Raw genomic sequence first — 18,842 nt, 5'->3', positions numbered from 1 at the left:
AGCTGATCAACTAGACACAGTTGACTAAGTGACTGTGCGACATAAATATTAATATAGTAATTAACGCAAATTACTACTTGTACGATTGAGTTGCATCTCTAGTACTTTTTGAATCATAACCATTTTGGACTAATGTTGTGATCTTAGTTGTTCAATGGATTTTTATGTATGAAGTATGGTTTAAGCATTTGGGATATTTTCAATTTGGTGCATAGTATTGTTAAAGAAAAAATTTATCTGCTGCGAATATTGCATATTGTTAGATGCATGTTAAGAATATTGCATCTTATATATCATGAACGGGAGCAGGTAACCTTGTGTTGCATGTCTCGACACTTCAAATGTTCGTCCGATCCCAAACAGAATTTGAGGGCGTCACAATAAGGGTCCTCGTCTGAGCCCCACCAAGCCTGCACCTTGGTTAATCTCCCTCGTCACTCCCACAACCTATCTCCCTCTCTTCGTCTCCTTCGTCTTCAGTAAGCTTCGTTTTTTGTTGATTTTTTATTTTTTTAATATATCTCGACTAATGTGGCAAGCCAATATCCCAAGGGTTACCCACTCCCGATCGATTGCCTGCAGCCAAACTGTTATAATAATATATTTTTTAAAATTATTTTTTTCTTACTTATAATAATATCTTTTTAATTTGTTTTTGTTTACTTTCATTTATCAATAAGATTCCCTCAAAATTGTAAATAAAATTTCTCAACTAGATACTCTCCATTTGGTTTTTGCATATCTGGGTTCAATTCTTTTCGTGAAAACATATATATTTCGATTTCCGAAATTGACGAGTATTCATATGTAGTGGGATTTCAAGAAAAGATAACTCTTCTAGATTATTTATTTGGATGGCATGGTTTTCAAATTTCATCTTAAATTCTTAATATTTTTTTTTTTTTTTAAATTTGTGGTTTTTTTTAATCTAGTTATCACCTAATTATTATAATTTTCCTAAACTTCCAAACAATACACAAAAAATAATTCAACTTTTTTTAAATCTTAAAATAAAAATAAATTAAAAAAATTATACTCTAACAATATTTTAATTTTATAAAATTTTTATTCAACTTTTTCTCTAGTCATTCTCAAAACCCAATAAAACATCATAACTTAAACAATTTCACTATAATTCACAAACAATTTCAATACTATTCATAGATTTTCATTTTATCTTATGCTATTCCCCAAGTATTCCCTTAACCTCATTTGTATGCCGCTGTTCCTATGATATGTACTTGGCAAAAAAGAGATGATGTTAAAAAAAAAAAAAAATAGAAAGGAAAAAAATGATAATACTCTAATGAGTATATAAACAAAGAATACATAGTCAAAATCAACAAATTATGCACACCCCATTTAAAAGTAATTGAATCTATTATTAAAATTTTAAGTTTTAAATTTATCCATTTTTTTAAAAGAAAAATACGAGACTTTTATAGATGATTTAAATCAATATTTCCCTAGCTGGCCTTGTGTTATATATACGTGTATGATCCTTGTCGTGAGTTCTTGCCTAAAAGATTTTCCCAAGAGAAACAACAAAGAAAATTTCTTTAATCTTGTTTGTTTGTGTCTCCATGCATGCATTCAGCTAGAGATCTTCGATCTGAAAATTGTTTGAAGGAAATATTGGTCCTGGTCTGTTACATGTAGTACTTCACCATTGTGAACGAATATTAACATTAGAGACAAGCTTCAAATCGAATGGAGTATGAATCTACATTTTACACCATCCAATAAAAGACAGACACATGGAATATTCATGCTAGTGCCAATGGATGCTAGAGAGGGAGAGCACTTGAGGGGTGAGAAAGAGTTTAGAGCTTGAGAAGAGAGAGAGAGAGTCGGGGATGGTAGGTTGTGAAGGTAAGGATTTCATTCCCTACAAACAAATCTATTTTTCATTCACGATGAAATGATACGTGTCATGTTTTTATTGGATGGTGTAAATCTGCCTTCTCACCCACCCATCCGGCTCCTAACGTTACTCTCAACATCAATATAAATGACTCACTACTACCAATTTTGTTGTGGGTGGATGTTAAATATTTTTTATATTATTATATGAAAAATTTTATTTATCATTGTCACACATTATATTTTTTTAATTTTTTTTATCAAATATATGGTATATGAATAATAGATAGAACGATCCAATTAATTTAGGATGATGCTAGAGCCATTGCTGGTGGCTCCCGCCCGCTAGGAGCCACAGCTAGGCAAATTTTTTTTTTTTTCAAATCATTTTTTAATACTTTTAAATATTTTAAAAAATATAAAAAATTTATAATAATATTAAACAATTTTTTCTTAATCATTAAGAAAAAAAAACCAACGGTGGCCAAAGCATTTCCATTAATTTAAAAAGAATAAAACCAAAAAGAATTTTTAAAAAATTAAAAAATTAAAAAAAATATGATATATGATGTGTGAAGATTATGAGTAACAAATCTTTTATTATAATATGAGAGCTGGGAGAATGTCAATATATATGATGATGTTTTGGTCTGAATTTAATTAGTTTGCAAGCTATTTCAAATATGATGATGAGTTGCGTTTGAGTAATGATGTGATTTCAAATATTTTATGAATAATAATAAAATATTAAATAATAATGAATAATAATAATAAAAATAAGCATTAAGTAAAAAATAATTATAAAATAATAAATATTAGTCCACTAACCAAACGGAAAATAAGACAGCCACGACATGCGATCGATCCCAAAATCAGTCCCTGCACATAACTGATTACCAACGTTCATTATTAATTAATATTTCTAATTCGGACTTACTTTCACCCTTAGAATTAATTTATAAAAGGTTATATTAGTCATTCGATTATGCCGGAAGGAAGAGACATACTCTCTACATTATTAAGTATAATTTAATTCGTAAAATAATTTAAAGTTCTCCCATCATGAGAAATATGGAGATCGATCCTGGCAAAGCCAAATGATTGAATAAGAGCATTCACATTCTATTTTTTATAATATAGTTAAAAAATATACTCCTTAAAATTTTTTCCTAATATTTCAAAAACTTCCTACATCTCATTTCTTATCATTTTTCTATTCTATTAAAATAATATTTCGCTATTATTTCTTTATTACTTTTTTCTCTTACTTCCATTTACAAACTTAACTACTCAATATTTTTTCTTATGTTTTAGACTATTACTCTAGTGAATATTTTAAACAAAAATTTAAATTATTTTTTTGTGTATATGATAATATTTTTAAAATTAATTTTTTTATATTTTCGTAATTAATTAAATTATTTTTAAAATTATTATTTAAAATTATAATAAATATAAGTATGAGAGAAGGTGTAGATGATTGAAAAATTATTTATTTTATATATAAGAATAAAATATTGATAAAAATGATTTAAGGAATGAATAGTGAGTCTCCAAATATGTGGACTTACTGTTTATTTTCTAAACATTTTTTCTAAAATAGAGATCTAAATGTGGAAGATATTTTGATTAAAATCTTATAATAAACTCTAAATTATAAAAAATTTGATACTTTAGGACACTAAATGTAAATGCTCTAAAGAACGAAGATTAAAGTGTTACAACACTTATCTAGTTAGGTTAAACAGATTTTTTTAATAAAAATAATATATTTAAAAAAAACTTGATTAATGAATAATTTAATACATAAAGATAAAAAAATAAACTTTAATAAATATCTTTAAATAATGATAAGACGGTAAATATAATAATTACATATTTAGATATATTAAAAAATAAAAAGAAAAAGGTTCAAAATTAAAGTCAAGATACATAATAATAACATAGATAAATAAAAATAATATTATTTACATCACAATAAATACTACATTACACCAAATAATGTGTTTTGATATAATTTTTTTAATCTTGATATATTTGAACAAATTTTGTTCGAGTGTTTTTTTTTTTGGATTTATTTTTTTCATTTTGTACTTGTTGTTCTTTATTGTCTTTTTTTTTTTTTTTTTTTTTTTTTTTACAGATTTGAACATTTATACTCAGATTAAGATATAAGTATTTCAATAAAATGCATAAGATGATGGATTTGAGTGAGGTAAGTAGAGAGACAGACACCGAAAAATAAGAGAGAAGTATGAGATGAGAGGAGATGAGAGAGGGAATTGGAAATGAGAGAAAAATGTAAAAAAAGATAATTGTATCCCTAAAATAAGAAAGTAATGGATTTGATGAAAAAATAAGAAAAATTATTATAATAATTAAATAGTAATTTATTATAGTAGAATAGATATATATATATATCTATTACCATGCTTGATGCATCGCATCCATACAAATTTGCATGATTTCTGATTTACATTTTCCCGGAAAGTTGGCCGTTGTTGACTTGCTGTGATAAATGTCCATAAGGAAGCTTTTTTTCTTGGCACCGAAATTTCTACCTGTGACGCACGACTTCTTAGGGGGCTTGTTTCTTTTGCTGAAATTCATGTCTACACCGGCTACTATTATACCTTGAATTAAGTTGAGTTAAAAATTAAATTTTTAATTAAGATAATAGAATAAATTTTGTGAGATATATTTAAGATAAGTTTAGATGCATTTGGATGTTAAGATAAGTTTAGATATTTTATAAAAAGTTAAAAAAAGTTATAGATTTTATATGTAAAGAGGTACTGTGTTAACAAAAGTAGTGAGTCTCACATGTAAAGAGGTATTGAGTTGAATAATGTTTAGTAATTTAAAAATTATGTGTTTAGATATTGAGCTATGCTTAAATTTGAACTCAATCCAAATGAACTGGAATGAGTTTATGTTCCAAATGAAGCAGGATTTATTTAGATGATCGATGATTAGATGCAACTTAAGATCTAAGTATCATTAAAATATAGATATTTTTTAATTTTAAATGTTTAATTTTTTTACTTAATCATTATAATTTTTTTAAATTTTAAAACAAAATATAAAAAACAATTAAATTTTTTCAAATCACAAAATAAAAATAATATTAAAAACTTATATTCTAATAATATTTTAAATTTAAAATATTTCTATTCAATATTTCTATTTTATTTCCCAAATCATTATAAAATATCTTAATTCAAATAATATTTATAACAGATTTTCACCTGATCATCTTCTACTAATTAAAACTGATCTTACCATTTGAGACAATCTTTAGGGTCGGGTTTCTCTCCGCCAATTTCTTGCATATCAACCACTCGAATAAACATATTTAATAACGTTTATAATTTATATATTCATATTAATTTTTTCGTACGAGTAAAAAATAAACAAAAAATTCGTCATATAATTAAATTATTCATGCGCATGATTTGGCTTAGAATCGATGCAACAAATTAACATCATACATATAAGTACGTATATTTATGAGTCATAGGGTGAAGTCTTCATATAAAAAACTTATATTAATTCACTTGGGTAGAAATTTTGTTATAAAAATATATATTTTTTTAGCGGTGACCGAATGAATTAGTCAATGATCTTGTTAGGTGAATATTGAACCATGAATGTCAAATGCATGTGACCTAATTGGCATAATCTCCCCGCTTTCAAATGTATAAAAACAAAATATTGAACCATGAATAAAATTAATGGCCCAGATAAATAAATTAAATTTAAGGAAAAAAAAAATTGTGACAAGTGAGATGAATGAGAAACTGACCAGGACCTATACCAGAATCGAGGTAGAAGAGGCAATAAATCAGATGGCCCCTTATAAATCCCCGGAGCTGGATGGATTTGGAGCCTGCTTTTATCAAAATCACTGGCAGACTATAGGAAAGGAAGTGTGCTCACCAGTTCTAGCCTGTTTGAATGGTAATGACTTAAATCCTTTTGTTAACTTTACACATATTGCTCTTATTCCCAAAATAAAGAATCCGAAGTATACAAATGAATATAGACCAATTAGTTTGTGTAACGTCTTGTATAAAATCATTTCAAAGATGCTGGCTAATAGGTTGAAGAGTGTGTTAACAGATATTATATCTCCTAATCAAAGTGCTTTTATGCCTGAGAGATTAATAACTGATAATATTATGATAGCTTATGAAGTGATGCATTCTATAAAAGTCAGGAAGAGAGGAGGGCAGGGAAGTATGGCCATAAAGATAGATATGTCTAAAGCTTACGATAGAATAGAGTGAGTTTTCTTAGAAAAAATTATGAGAAAGATAGGTTTCAATAGCAAGTGGATAGACATGATTATGAAGTGCATATCTACTATGTCATATTCAGTTCTTGTAAATGGTAAGCCTGGACAGAAAATTTTCCCAATAAGGGGTTTAAGACAAGATGACCCCCTGTCACCTTATTTGTTCATTCTATGTGCGAAGGGGTTAAGTTCAATGCTTAACAATTCAGATCGTGAGGGAGATACAAGAGGGGTGGCAGTGGTGAGAGGAGGCATAAGGGTAAACCACATTTTATTCGCAGATGACTGTATGTTGTTTGGAAGGGCCAGGCTGGATGAATGGTTGAAGATTCAAAGAATACTTAGTAGATACGAAAAAGCTTCTGGTCAGTTCTTAAACAGGGACAAGACATCAATTTTCTTCAGCTCCAACACCAAAACCGAAGATAAAAGGGATGTCTTAGCTGCAAGGGGAGCTACAGTGAGGGGTAATTTTGAAAGGTATCTTGGTCTCCCTACAATGATAGGTAGGTCAAAGTACAATACTTTTAAATGTATCAAGGAGAGTGTGGCAAAGAATCAACAATTGGAAGAATGGGTATTTGTCGAGTGCAGGAAAGGAAATATTAATAAAGGCAGTGCTGCAGGCAATTCCAACTTACACTATGAGCATCTTCAAGTTACCAAAGAGACTATGTCAGGAGCTGAACATAATGTTTGCAAAGTTTTGGTGGGGAAATAATCAGAAGAGGAGCTGTGTGCAGTGGAGAAGCTGGGAAAAAATGGGCAAACAGAAAGGAGAGGGAGGTTTAGGATTCAGAGACTTGGAATGTCTCAATATGGCTTTGATAGTTAAACAAGGCTGGAGATTTATTATGAATCCTGAGAATCTGGTGGCAGTGATTTTCAAAGAAAAATACTTTAAAACATGTAACTTTCTGGAGTCCAAATTGGGTGACAAACCTTCACTAATATGGAGGAGTGTGTGGGGAGCAATGAGATTGTTAAATAAGGGACTGAAGTGGAGAGTGGGTAATGGGAATAGAATTAAAATCTGGGGGCACAAATGGCTGTTTAAACCTGTCTCCAACCAAGTACAATCTCCAATCAAGATTCTGGAAGCTAGTGCAAGGGTAAAGGAACTTATAAACTTTCAGACTGTTGGGAGGAATGTGGATCTTATAAGCAGAATTTTTTCTCGAGAAGAGCTAGAGCAGATTTGCAGCATACCTCTGAGTTGTATGAATGTAGAGGATAAACTTATATGGGGCTCTTCAGAAAAAGGGCTATACATGGTCAAAAGTGGGTATCAAGTGGAGATAGACAAGAAAAAGGCTATCACAGGGGAAACTTCAGAGGGAAGCAGGCATGATGGAAGATGGAAGAGTATCTAGGAGCTTAATGTACCGAGGAAGGTAAAGACATTTATGTGGAAAGTAGGCAATGATCTGTTAGCCACTAAATGGAACATTTTCAAGAGAAAAATTCTGGATGACCCTCTATGCCCAATATGCCAGATAGATACTGAAACTGTGATGCATCTTTTATGGCAATGCCCAGCAGCTAATGCTGTATGGACAGAAATGACTACCCCTATTCAGAAATGGAATGTGGCTGAAGATGACTTTCTAAGTATGTGGGGAAGGATGAAAGGTAAACTAACAGAACCTGATTTGGAGATGATAGCAGCAACGATGAGAATGCTATGGTTGAGGAGAAATGAGTTAGTTTTTGACAAGAAGTTTAGAAGCCCAAGGAGTGTTATCAGAGATTCAAAGGAGTCACTACAGGAGTACCAGGCAGCAAATCAGATGCTAAAAAGGGGCAATAATTTAGCCATGGCTGTAAGGCAGGGTCAACATTGGGAGGTGCCAAGGGAAGATTTTGTAAAAACAAACTGGGATGCAGCAGTAGATTTAAAAAATAAGAAAGTGGGCATAGGTATAATCATCAGAGATGAAAATGGGGATGTATTGGTAGCAGCTTGTGGACGAAGGAAGTACTTACATCACCCAGCAACAGCAGAAAGTCTTGCCTTGAGAAGGGCAGCAGAGATCTATACAGAATTGAATTACACGAAAGTAATACTGGAAGGGGATGCAAAGGGGGTTATAGAGGCAGTAAATAGAGAAGCAGAAGACTTGTCTGTCTACGGAAATATTATACAGGAGATAAAGAGATACTTTAGAAATAGAAAAGAGTGGGAGGTGAGATTTGTAAAAAGAGAGATGAATACAGTGGCCCACATACTAGCTAGAACAGCTTTACAATTTGATACCGAGAGAATATGGATTGAGGAAGCACCAGAAATTGTATGGAGTGATCTGTTGAAAGATAAACTTTGTAACGGATGATTCATTCAATGAATATATGAGGTTCCTTTCCAAAAAAATTTAAGGAAAAAATTAAGGCGATCAAATGATGATCATTTGTGTTCTGCATATATAGGCAGATCAGGTACATGCATATTAATATATATTAGATAAGGAAAAATTCCTGACGTACTCTTTGTTAGCTTCTACAATCTCAATTTGAATATTATAAGAAATATTTCATCTCATTTTATTTTATTATTATAATTTATAATAAATGATTTTCTCAAAAAAGTAATATAAATAAACTAATATTTTTAAATTATCATGAAGACTACTTAACTCCCATGCATCAAGGACCCTCAACTTGCAGATATTTTTTTACCATAATTTTGTGCAGTGGGTTAAGGTCTCAATGTACATGCGGAGTACTTTCTGCGAGCTAGCAGGCTAGCAGCTCATGTAGAGACCTTTATGAATTTAAGATGCATATGTTCGTAGGTATGTAGCCTTTATGAAATTAATTAGATAGCAAAAGAAATGTTTACAACAAATATCACAAGTAGTACTATACTTTGAAGCTAGTATATACGTAGTGCAATTGAAGCATGCATATGCTGATCTTTCTACCAACTTGCACAAAAAATAGTCAGACCTAGATAGCTAATTATTATATTATACAATATGATATGAGACTAATTAATTAAAGCAACAGCAATAATGAATTAATACTTAAATTTCCATTAATTAGGACTCAATTTAATAACTCAACTTGCTCTTTAATTTACGCGGAGAGATTGAGTACGCGTAGCCTATGTATAGCTCCTAGCTAGGAGGCCAATCGAGACCTTAATTTCTGATTATTTTGGTCTTATCCATGCACAAAATATTTCTGAACTTGATAATTTAATAGAGGCGAAAACAAAAATCAAAGCCAACTGAGCATAGCATTAATTGAAGGCATATAATGATCATTATTACAGTCATGGTCATCATGTGAAGATATTAGACATAGCTTAGATTTAAGTCTTTAAGTAAGCCATGAACAAACAGGACCGGCCTATGAAAGTGTATCAAAGTTGAACAAATAATTATAACTGATATATATATGGATGAGTTGCAGTACTATTTGAATCTGAAATCAAACAGCCACAATTCAAATGGGATCGATGGAAGTACGTACTCAAACTCATGAGTCAGTCAAAAATGAGGATCATATAAGTATATATATATATATATATATATATATATATATATATATATATATATATATATATATATATATATATATATATATATATATATACTAGGTGGGAGTAACGTGTAAAGCACGTTTGTCTACTTTTATGAAATGATTATTTGTAAAAAATAATATATATTTTATAAAAATTATTGATGTCACTTAATAATTTAAGACATATTGGAGAAAATAAAAAAATTAGTTCAAAGTATCATATAATCCAATACATGTTTATAACATCTATAATTTTAGCAAAGATGTATATGAAAAATTTAATAAAAGTCTAACACAAACGGTAGTTCAAAATATGTGTCGTTTGATATTTATATTATAATTCATCAATTTATGTCATCCTGTAGACAATCAATAGAGACAACATTGATATTCTTATTTTGCTGTTGGTTGAGTCGATCAGGGATAACATAAAGTTAAAACATAATCTTTTTATAAAATTTGTGGTATAATATTTTCTATATATAGCATATATATAAATCATAAAATATATTTTGAAATTGTTGGCTGAATTTACTCTTTCTTGATTAGCTCAAGGATCACGGCTTTTGTCACGTGCCTATCATAGCAAGCCCATTTATGAAATATAACTTAGCGGAAGCTACGTCTTACTACTATGGAAAAAAAAATACTTTAATTAAACACACTTGTATTATATATTATATGAGATTTTTAAATTTGGAATACCCAATAATTTGAGTTAATGAAACGTATAATACACGTATATTATACTTAGGGATTCAAGTCTTATGCACCTAATACACGTGTATATGTTAAGGAGAAAGAGAAAAATATAATAATTAATCTTTAATTACTCATTATTATATACATTATTAAGTATTATAATTATTGAGATTAATAAATCATATAACAACATTGAATGCTATCTCTCTTAACATTTATGTCTTTATTTTATGTGCCAAACCGTTAAAACAAACGGTGTTAACTTTAACGGAAAAACAAGAAAAACCGTTAAAACAAGATTTTCCGTTTCATACACATTTTTTATATATAGAAGATATAGTCACAAGTCATGGTGTGGTAGATCCTCTATCATTTAGGGGGACAACAAGAAATCTATAGTCCATCCATTGGGTTATAAAATCCTGTAATAATTAATGCATACATATAATGTATAGTTGACTATATAGCATATGTAAAGGACGCGATCCCATCACCGAATGTAATTCTCACTTGCAAATATCAAAGGCGTGGGTGTGGTCGTGGCATGAGGGTTAGAGAGTCAATAAGAAAGTTTTGAATATCGTTTTATAAGTGGTCATTTAGATTAAGATACTGAAATATCGTACTATTTTGGATATCGTTTTGGGATAGTCTATATATAATAAATTAATTATATATATAAATTATATTTTAAAATAACATTAATGCAAGTCTTAAAAAATTAAAATACATATTTATAAAACTCAATAGTATTTATAAGTTTTCAATCTAACTATTTTAAAAAATTAATCACTCATCTTCATCACGTAAATGTAGTAGGGATTTGATTTCCACTCCTCGAGAAAAGTGAATTAAAAAAATTAAAAAAATAGTTTTCAGATGTGAGAATTGGAGTGAAAATTAAAAAAAAAAAGTCAAAATTTTTACATTAATTACAAAATCTACTAATTTCAGTCGGTATACCGAAAATTGGCCTGTATTAACAAAAACGCACCGATATGACTGGTATTTGACCCGATACAAAACACATACCTCATCTGCACTGGTCACTAGCTTGGCGCGGTAAATACTGGTCGTATCAGTTGGTAGAACACAATATTTAACGTTAATATTAACCACGTTTTGTTAATATAATATATTAAAGCCTGCATTGCTTTATATATCTTCTTTTGAAAAAATGAATTAAATCATTTTTAATATTATTATTATTATATAATTGGAATGAGGTTATTTCGTTGGTAATTTCTTAGATTTTTTTTTTCCTAATATATCTGATTTTTTTTCTTTAAATTGTAGAGTTCGGACGGTTAGCTATTTCTCAAGAACAAAAATAATGTCTTTAGAATTTGCATTACTTCATTATCAATCGGTCAGGAAAATAGAGACTCACGAAAATAGCTCACAAGAAAGAGAAGAAAGGAAAGAAAAGACACGGAATTAAGATACAACACACACGTGTAAAAAACCCAGCCAGTAGTGAAATTTCAATTAACGTGGGTCTATAAGTCTTTGTATGTACTTATTCTGAAGTCATCTCCACCCCCACCCCCCAGGGCCCACCACAGCAACATGTTCTTTCCTTGCTTTCTTCACCCTTTGACAATTCATCTGTACCGACGGCCTCGTTGCTGCGGGGGTCTTGTCTATATAAACCCCCACCCAGTCCAACGCCCCTATGATCAGAAAGAGCTCAGATCTGTTCACTTCTCATTTCTCTCCCTACCATCCCAACCCTTTTTTATTTTCCTGGGAAGCAAACAGATCGAGTTTCAGTCACTGCATCTAGAAGCTACTAAATATGCCGATGAAGGGATTGAGGAGCCTCTGCTTTCACTCTAAAACTTCTTCCTACTCCTCTCCCAACTCTTCACCTTCATCGAGACCCTCCCACTCAACCTGCCCTATTCCTCGCTCCACAAGCTTTTCCTTAGATTCCGCCATGATCGACCAGTCCATTGAAGCCGCCGCCGCCTTGATCACCAAATGGAATCCGGACAGCTCCTCTTACGCCAATGTTACATCTCTCTTCTACGAGAGCAAGGCGGAGGCCATGCAGTTTATCCACCGCGTTAACAATCTCCAGAAAGCCATGCACGCCTTGGTCTCCGACAATTCTTCTTCCTCCGATAAGGTCGTGCAAGCTCACAAGCTAATGCAGATTGCCATGAAGAGACTCCAGAAGGAGTTCTATCAGATCCTTTCCATGAACCGGGCTCACCTTGATCCAGAATCCGTGTCCGCCAGATCCTCACGCGCCTCCACGAGATCAAGCATCTCGGATTATGAAGAAGACGACGACGACGACGACGACGTGCGCCCTGCAGGGGCTTCCATCGAGGAAGTTGAGGAGGTTTCTTCCATTGCCATGGCGGACTTGAGGTCCATAGCCGAGTGCATGATCTCCTCCGGTTATGCCAAAGAGTGCGTCAGTATTTACAAAATCATCAGAAAATCTATAGTGGATGAAGGCATTTACCGTCTCGGGGTCGAGAAACTGAGCTCCTCGCTAATCAACAAGATGGACTGGGAAGTGCTCGAGTTGAAAATCAAGAACTGGTTGGACGCAGTGAAAATATCCATGAGGACGCTCTTCACTGGTGAGAGAATACTTTGCGACCACGTCTTCTCCTCCTCGGACTCCATCAGAGAATCGTGCTTCACCGAGATTTCCAAACAAGGAGCTACTATGCTGTTTAGTTTCCCCGAAGTCGTCGCCAAAAGCAAGAAATCTCCCGAGAAAATTTTTCAGGTGCTCGACATGTACACCACGATCTCTGAAAACTGGCCCGAGATTGAGTCCATATTCTCTTTCGACTCAACTGCTAGCATCCTATCTCAAGCCATCACCTCACTTGTCCGTCTCGGCGAGTCAGTACGCTCAATGCTATCAGACTTCGAATCAGCGATCCAAAAGGACTCGTCCAAATCGCTGGTCCTAGACGGCGGAGTTCACCCTGTGACGCTGCACGCGATGAATTACCTTTCACTCCTCGCTGATTACAGTAACATCCTAGGCAACATTTTTACCGACTGGCCTCATCCTACGAAATCCTCATTACCGGAATCTTACTTCGACAGTCCACAATCCGACGAATCTCCAACAACAGCAATCTCCATGCGTATAGCTTGGCCGATCCTCGTACTTCTGTGTAAGCTCGACGGTAGAGCCAAGCATTACAAAGACGTTTCTCTCTCATACCTATTCCTAGCCAACAATATCCAACATGTCGTCTCCACCGTACGTACGTCGAACCTGCAGTACCTTCTTGGTGAGGATTGGATCTCAAAGCACGAAAACAAAGTACGACAGTTCGCTGCAAAATACGAGCGGCTAGCCTGGGGCAAGGTGATCGCGTCACTCCCGGAGAACCCAACCGCCGAGATTTCATCTGCGGAAGCAAGGGAGATTCTCAGGAAATTCAATTCAAGCTTCGAAGAAGCGTATCTGAAACAGGGTATGCTCGTTGTATCAGACCGGAACCTTCGAGACGAAATGAAGGTGTCCATTGCGACAAAGCTCGAACCAGTTTATCAAAAATTTTATGACAAGTATCGGCCAATATCCGAAAGAGGAGAGAGGAACGCGAGGTTATATGTCAGATTTTCTCCTGAAGATGTGGGCAATTACTTATCTGACTTGTTCTTGGGAACGATTAAGTCGATTGATTGGGGAAGTAGCCCGTCATCTTCGTCGTCCTCATCTCATTGGCGGCGTGACCAATCTACTAGACGGTGAAAATTTATACGGCTATTGTTTTTGGGTCTTGACCGGTTTATTCTCGATTATTTGGAGATGTATATAATAGAATAATTAAGACTCCTTATTAATTTTGATAAAAAAGTGAAATCTATTTTTAACGTTGTGTTTTGTATGTTTTTGAGACCGCCTCCTCGGTGGCTAGGGCCTTCCTTGTTACTTGTATACGCAAAGTCATTCTGAGTTCTAGCGGCCAAGTGTCAGCTGGATGAAGCTTCCGATGTTTAAGTTAGTAAGAGAAAAATGAAAAATTCTAAAACTAGGTTCAAAGTTCTCGCACTGTGTCAATATAGATACAACTGGCTACAATCTATTTCGATACAAAATTAAGTAACCACAAAAAAACTATATCATTACAGCATAACTAAACATTATATGCTGGATTAGAAAGATTAGATGGCAAGGTAAGACTTCTATCAATGAAATCAAGCTTGTGGTAAAGGAATTTGCATTAATCGAGATCAAGCATGGTATGTTGTGCATGAAAATGATCATGAGTAGGATTTTTTGAAAATTGGACTGACAACCAAGGGTATGAGTTGAATAGTTTGACGTCATGGAAACTTAACCGCAGCTAATTAGACCAATGAATTAAATATTTTATAATTAAAATAGTCTTTAGGAGGGCCATACACCGCGTACATTATTGATCGGGAATTATAATATAACGGTTTTAAAGTCTTTGGAAGGTTCTGAGTAGACATCTAACTAACGGACAAGATCCATGTACATTAATAATGATCTGCTTTCTTGGACCGTTTGCAGATTTTGTTATTGAATAATTCTAAGTACATATTCAGTACGTTTGAGTCATTTGAAAACAACTAGAATACAGTTAAAAGAGAATACAGATTTTTCTATTGAATCATGAGCCTTATTTTAAAAAGCTTTGTATAGGACTTGTACACCTGAACTTATATTTAGTATTAATTAATAAAAAAGAAAGGAAAAATCTAATTATAAGTATAAGTATTAATATGTGTACTAATTTAATATAATTGGTAAAAAAATAGATTTTATTAAAAATAGTACTAATTTAAATTTTAAATATAAAGGAATCAGTATTGATACGCATATTAATATGTAATTTTACTTGTACATAACAAAACTCAATAAGAAATTACTGTAAATTTCAAGCTTACTAATAACAAGGGATCACCGATTGCATTTTACAATTTACACACACTTTTAAGGTATTTGATAAAACAAACACATGAATGTATGATGTATTAACTATTTACATATAATGACATAAATTATCACATGATTTATGATTTATTATTAATTGATAGAATATATTATTTTATATTTTATATTTAACTTATACAATTAATATATATAAATAATATATTAAATTATTAAAAATATTTTTAAGAAATATAAATAGGGGTTTGGTCCGATTCAATCCAGTCAAATCCAAAATTTGTAGATCCCTAGACCAAACCAAATTTCATCTATCCACATATTTTGGGACCAAGATTGCCGGTCGATTTTGTCGATTCGGACCAAATTATTATTATTTTTTCTTAGCAAGTAAGATATTTTATAGATAAACTAATAGATACAAGATGCAAATTCAATGGGGTGGGAGTCTCTTATAGTCTTCTCAAATCGAATACATGTTACAACACAAAAGAAGAAGATAAAAAATGGGTAATTGGAGCCAAAAGATTGGTTCCCACCCCATTCCCATAAAAGAATACTGCTTGGTGATAGTTTTAAAATAGTCTGATGAACAGACTATCTTACTGCCGCTAAAAGCCATAGTAAGGAGGGGTGTGCTGCAACATGTTGGTCTAAACCGGCTAGAAGGAACTGCCACAACTACTTTCATTTGATCTTTGGTTATGAAAAGCCACAGTAAGACAAGGCATCTGCAGTGCCTTTTATGATGTTCATTCTCTTGCTCCAATCCAACTCCATAGCCTTTTAAGTTGTTACTTAGGATGGAAAGTAGGCTACCCTTTTCTATGTACTCATAAATTAAAAATGTACATCTTTTATGCAAACAGAACCCAAGAAGTTTTACAATGTTTCGATGCCGAATCTCTAATAAAACCCTTACCTCATTCTTAAAACAATTATAAAAAACTGGGTTCTCATCTTATAATTTATGAAGTTTCTTTAAGGCAACAGTTCTACCACCAGGTAATTCAGCTTTAAGTTCCCATCCCTTGTTTCTGTAAACTTAGATTGAATGTTTTTAACCATGCACCGAGATAGGAGAAAACCCCCAAGAGCTAAGAATCCAAGCAAAATGGCTATGGGAACAATGAATTTTATTTTGCTTACAAATGTAGAAGGATGGCAAGAAGGGAAGCCCTTGAAATTCCCACATAAATCATTGTTGCCGATCAGTGTGTCGAGCGGATGATACCGATCATAACTGTTAGGAATTTTTCTTTACTATGCAGATTGCAAACGTTTGAAGAGTTGGAACCTCATTTCCAAAAGTACCCCACCACGCAACTACAACAAAAGTGCAATTATAAATTATTACTTAAAATTAAATAAAAGAATTAAAATATAGATTCATACTATTTAACAAAGGATATTGAGATTACCTAGATTACTTTTTTCACGCTGGCGTATTGCTATAGGTTGTCCAAAATCACCGTGTGCATTCTTATACAAGTCAATTTGTTAAATGATCTCATCTTGTTTATCAATATCAAGTTCCATCTTTACAACGCAAGTCATAAACCCTCTAGAAACATCATTTTTACTTTTAAAGCAAGGGTTAAAGTATATTTCAGGATTAAGAAGACAGCATGCTCCATATAATGGACTATGAAATTGCTTATACCACCTAGCATCAATGACCATGATGAATGGCATAAATGCAGAAACTTTGTTCTTCAATCTTGCTTTTATATTCTCTTTGGCTTTCTCCATTGCATCATACAAGTATCCCATTGCAGGCTTCTCATCCACATTGACAAGTCATAGTACTCGAACCAAAGGCTCGCTGATTGTTACAATAAACTGACATTGAGCCCAAAACTCTCTATCTTCTAGAACAATCCTGGCTATCTCCTTCCCTATGTTGCTTTTAGAATAACTTGATACAATCCACTTATCACAAGTAAACATTTGTCCAGCTCTTTCTTAAACAACAGTAAGCATTGGATACTTAAAAAATTTGTGGCAAACCTTGTGACTGCGGGATGACATAAATCATGACTTTTGGTAAAGTCTTTTCTCATCAAAGTCAAAACCCAAGCATGGTTATAAATAAATTTCATTATCTTCCTTGCTTTCTTTATAGTTTCATCAAGAATAGGAAAATGTCTGGGATCACAAAAATTCTCTAACATCAAATCTATACAATGAGTTGCACAAGGGGACCAAAAGAAAAAGCCATATTTTTGCTATAACTTTTTTCCTGCAGTCTTATAACTCGCATCATTGTCCGTTATGAATTGCACAATATTCTCCACCCCAACTTCTTGAACAACTTCATCAAAAATGTTAAATAATGTTTCAGCATCTTTTCTAAGGCCCAATGTATCAATAGACTTCAAAAATATTGTACCTTTTGGGCAATAAACCAAAAAGTTAATTATTGATTGTTGCCTCTAGTTTGTCCAACAATCTGCCATTAGTGAACAACCACTATCCCTCCAAGATGTTTTAATATCTAAGAGATAATTATGAACCTCAGTTACAAATTCTTCAACAAATTTCCTCTCAACTCATGTAAAGAAGGACCCTTGAATCCTGACCCGATGGCAGCTATAGCATCTAAAGCTGGTTGATAAAACTTGGATTGAGATGCATTGAAAGGTAAATTAGCATCATACCACCAACTTGCTATAGTCATTTTTACTTTGTCAATCATTTCCTTTGAATACATAGCACTCTTAATAGAAGGTTCAGACCCAGGAATTATTCTTGGAGCCAAAAATCTGCTAAATGGCCCCGTTGACTTTCCACATACTTTCTCCTTCCCCTTCCCCTTCCCCTTTGAATCATGAATGTGTCCTTGACTCACTCCCTCATACTCATCATCACCAACATCAATATCATCATATCTTAAATCTACAGGGCTTCCACATCCAATCTCTAAGCTTAGTTTTCTTCTCTTCTCTTTGTTTTTTTTTCATTTCATTGACCAACTCCTTCATTTGCCATTTTATATCATCAGGGACCTTTTTACATGTTTCTACATCACCTAAAATCCCACCTAGATGATGCTTCAACCTCGTGACTCTGCCACCTCTAATGATTTTGCTACAATAGAGACATTGAGTACTATTTCTTGCCCCTGGCACTACACATGCATGGGACCATGCTGGATCCTCTAGTCTAGCAGGAGGAACTGCCGTAGAGGTAGCACTATTTGATTGACAACTAGACATTTATAATTTATATACCCCTACATTATGAAAAAAAAAAAAGAATCAACTCATTTAGAAATGCACATATATTTAGAAAGACTTAAACAAAAAATTGTACAAATTATTCAATTTCATGTAATATTCCCACACTTTGTGCACATTCATTACCGGCATTATGAGTTCAATTCATTCAATTTGATGAATGTATTATGTGGAAAGTTTAGAGAACACCGTGCAAGAGCAATGCTTCTAAAATAAGTTCCATAAAAATAACTGCAATTTTTTTCAAAATTTTGCAATCCTTCATCTCCCGCTAGCATGTTTGACAGTGTTATTTTATGAGTTCTTGACTCTAAAA

The 18,842-nt window shown here is 32.7% G+C and overlaps 3 protein-coding genes across 3 annotated transcripts; all 3 read left to right on the top strand.

Moving 5' to 3' along the window:
- Positions 1–6,230: 6,230 nt before the first annotated feature.
- Positions 6,231–6,881, top strand: LOC122277062. Its single transcript, XM_043086945.1, has one exon. It carries the CDS (start codon positions 6,231–6,233, stop codon positions 6,879–6,881), a length of 651 nt encoding a protein of 216 aa, XP_042942879.1.
- Positions 6,882–7,566: 685 nt separating this feature from the next.
- Positions 7,567–8,493, top strand: LOC122277061. The gene has a single exon (XM_043086944.1). The coding sequence runs from the start codon at positions 7,567–7,569 to the stop codon at positions 8,491–8,493; it is 927 nt and encodes a 308-aa protein (XP_042942878.1).
- Positions 8,494–12,059: 3,566 nt separating this feature from the next.
- Positions 12,060–14,417, top strand: LOC122275347 (exocyst complex component EXO70H1-like). Its single transcript, XM_043084361.1, has one exon. The coding sequence runs from the start codon at positions 12,186–12,188 to the stop codon at positions 14,121–14,123; it is 1,938 nt and encodes a 645-aa protein (XP_042940295.1). The 5' UTR covers positions 12,060–12,185; the 3' UTR covers positions 14,124–14,417.
- Positions 14,418–18,842: the final 4,425 nt, after the last annotated feature.

The sequence above is a fragment of the Carya illinoinensis genome, chromosome 9 (genome assembly GCF_018687715.1).
Source record: "Carya illinoinensis cultivar Pawnee chromosome 9, C.illinoinensisPawnee_v1, whole genome shotgun sequence".
In the NCBI taxonomy this organism is placed as follows: Eukaryota; Viridiplantae; Streptophyta; class Magnoliopsida; order Fagales; family Juglandaceae; genus Carya; species Carya illinoinensis.
Note: the sequence above shows the minus strand (reverse complement) of the source record. Positions and strands in the feature narration are given on the sequence as shown.

What these genes read in the sequence shown, in the direction of transcription:
- LOC122277061 (XM_043086944.1), top strand. Translation starts at nt 7,567, where the DNA reads ATGTGGAAAGTAGGCAATGATCTGTTAGCCACTAAATGGAACATTTTC.
- LOC122275347 (XM_043084361.1), top strand. Translation starts at nt 12,186, where the DNA reads ATGCCGATGAAGGGATTGAGGAGCCTCTGCTTTCACTCTAAAACTTCT.
- LOC122277062 (XM_043086945.1), top strand. Translation starts at nt 6,231, where the DNA reads ATGTCATATTCAGTTCTTGTAAATGGTAAGCCTGGACAGAAAATTTTC.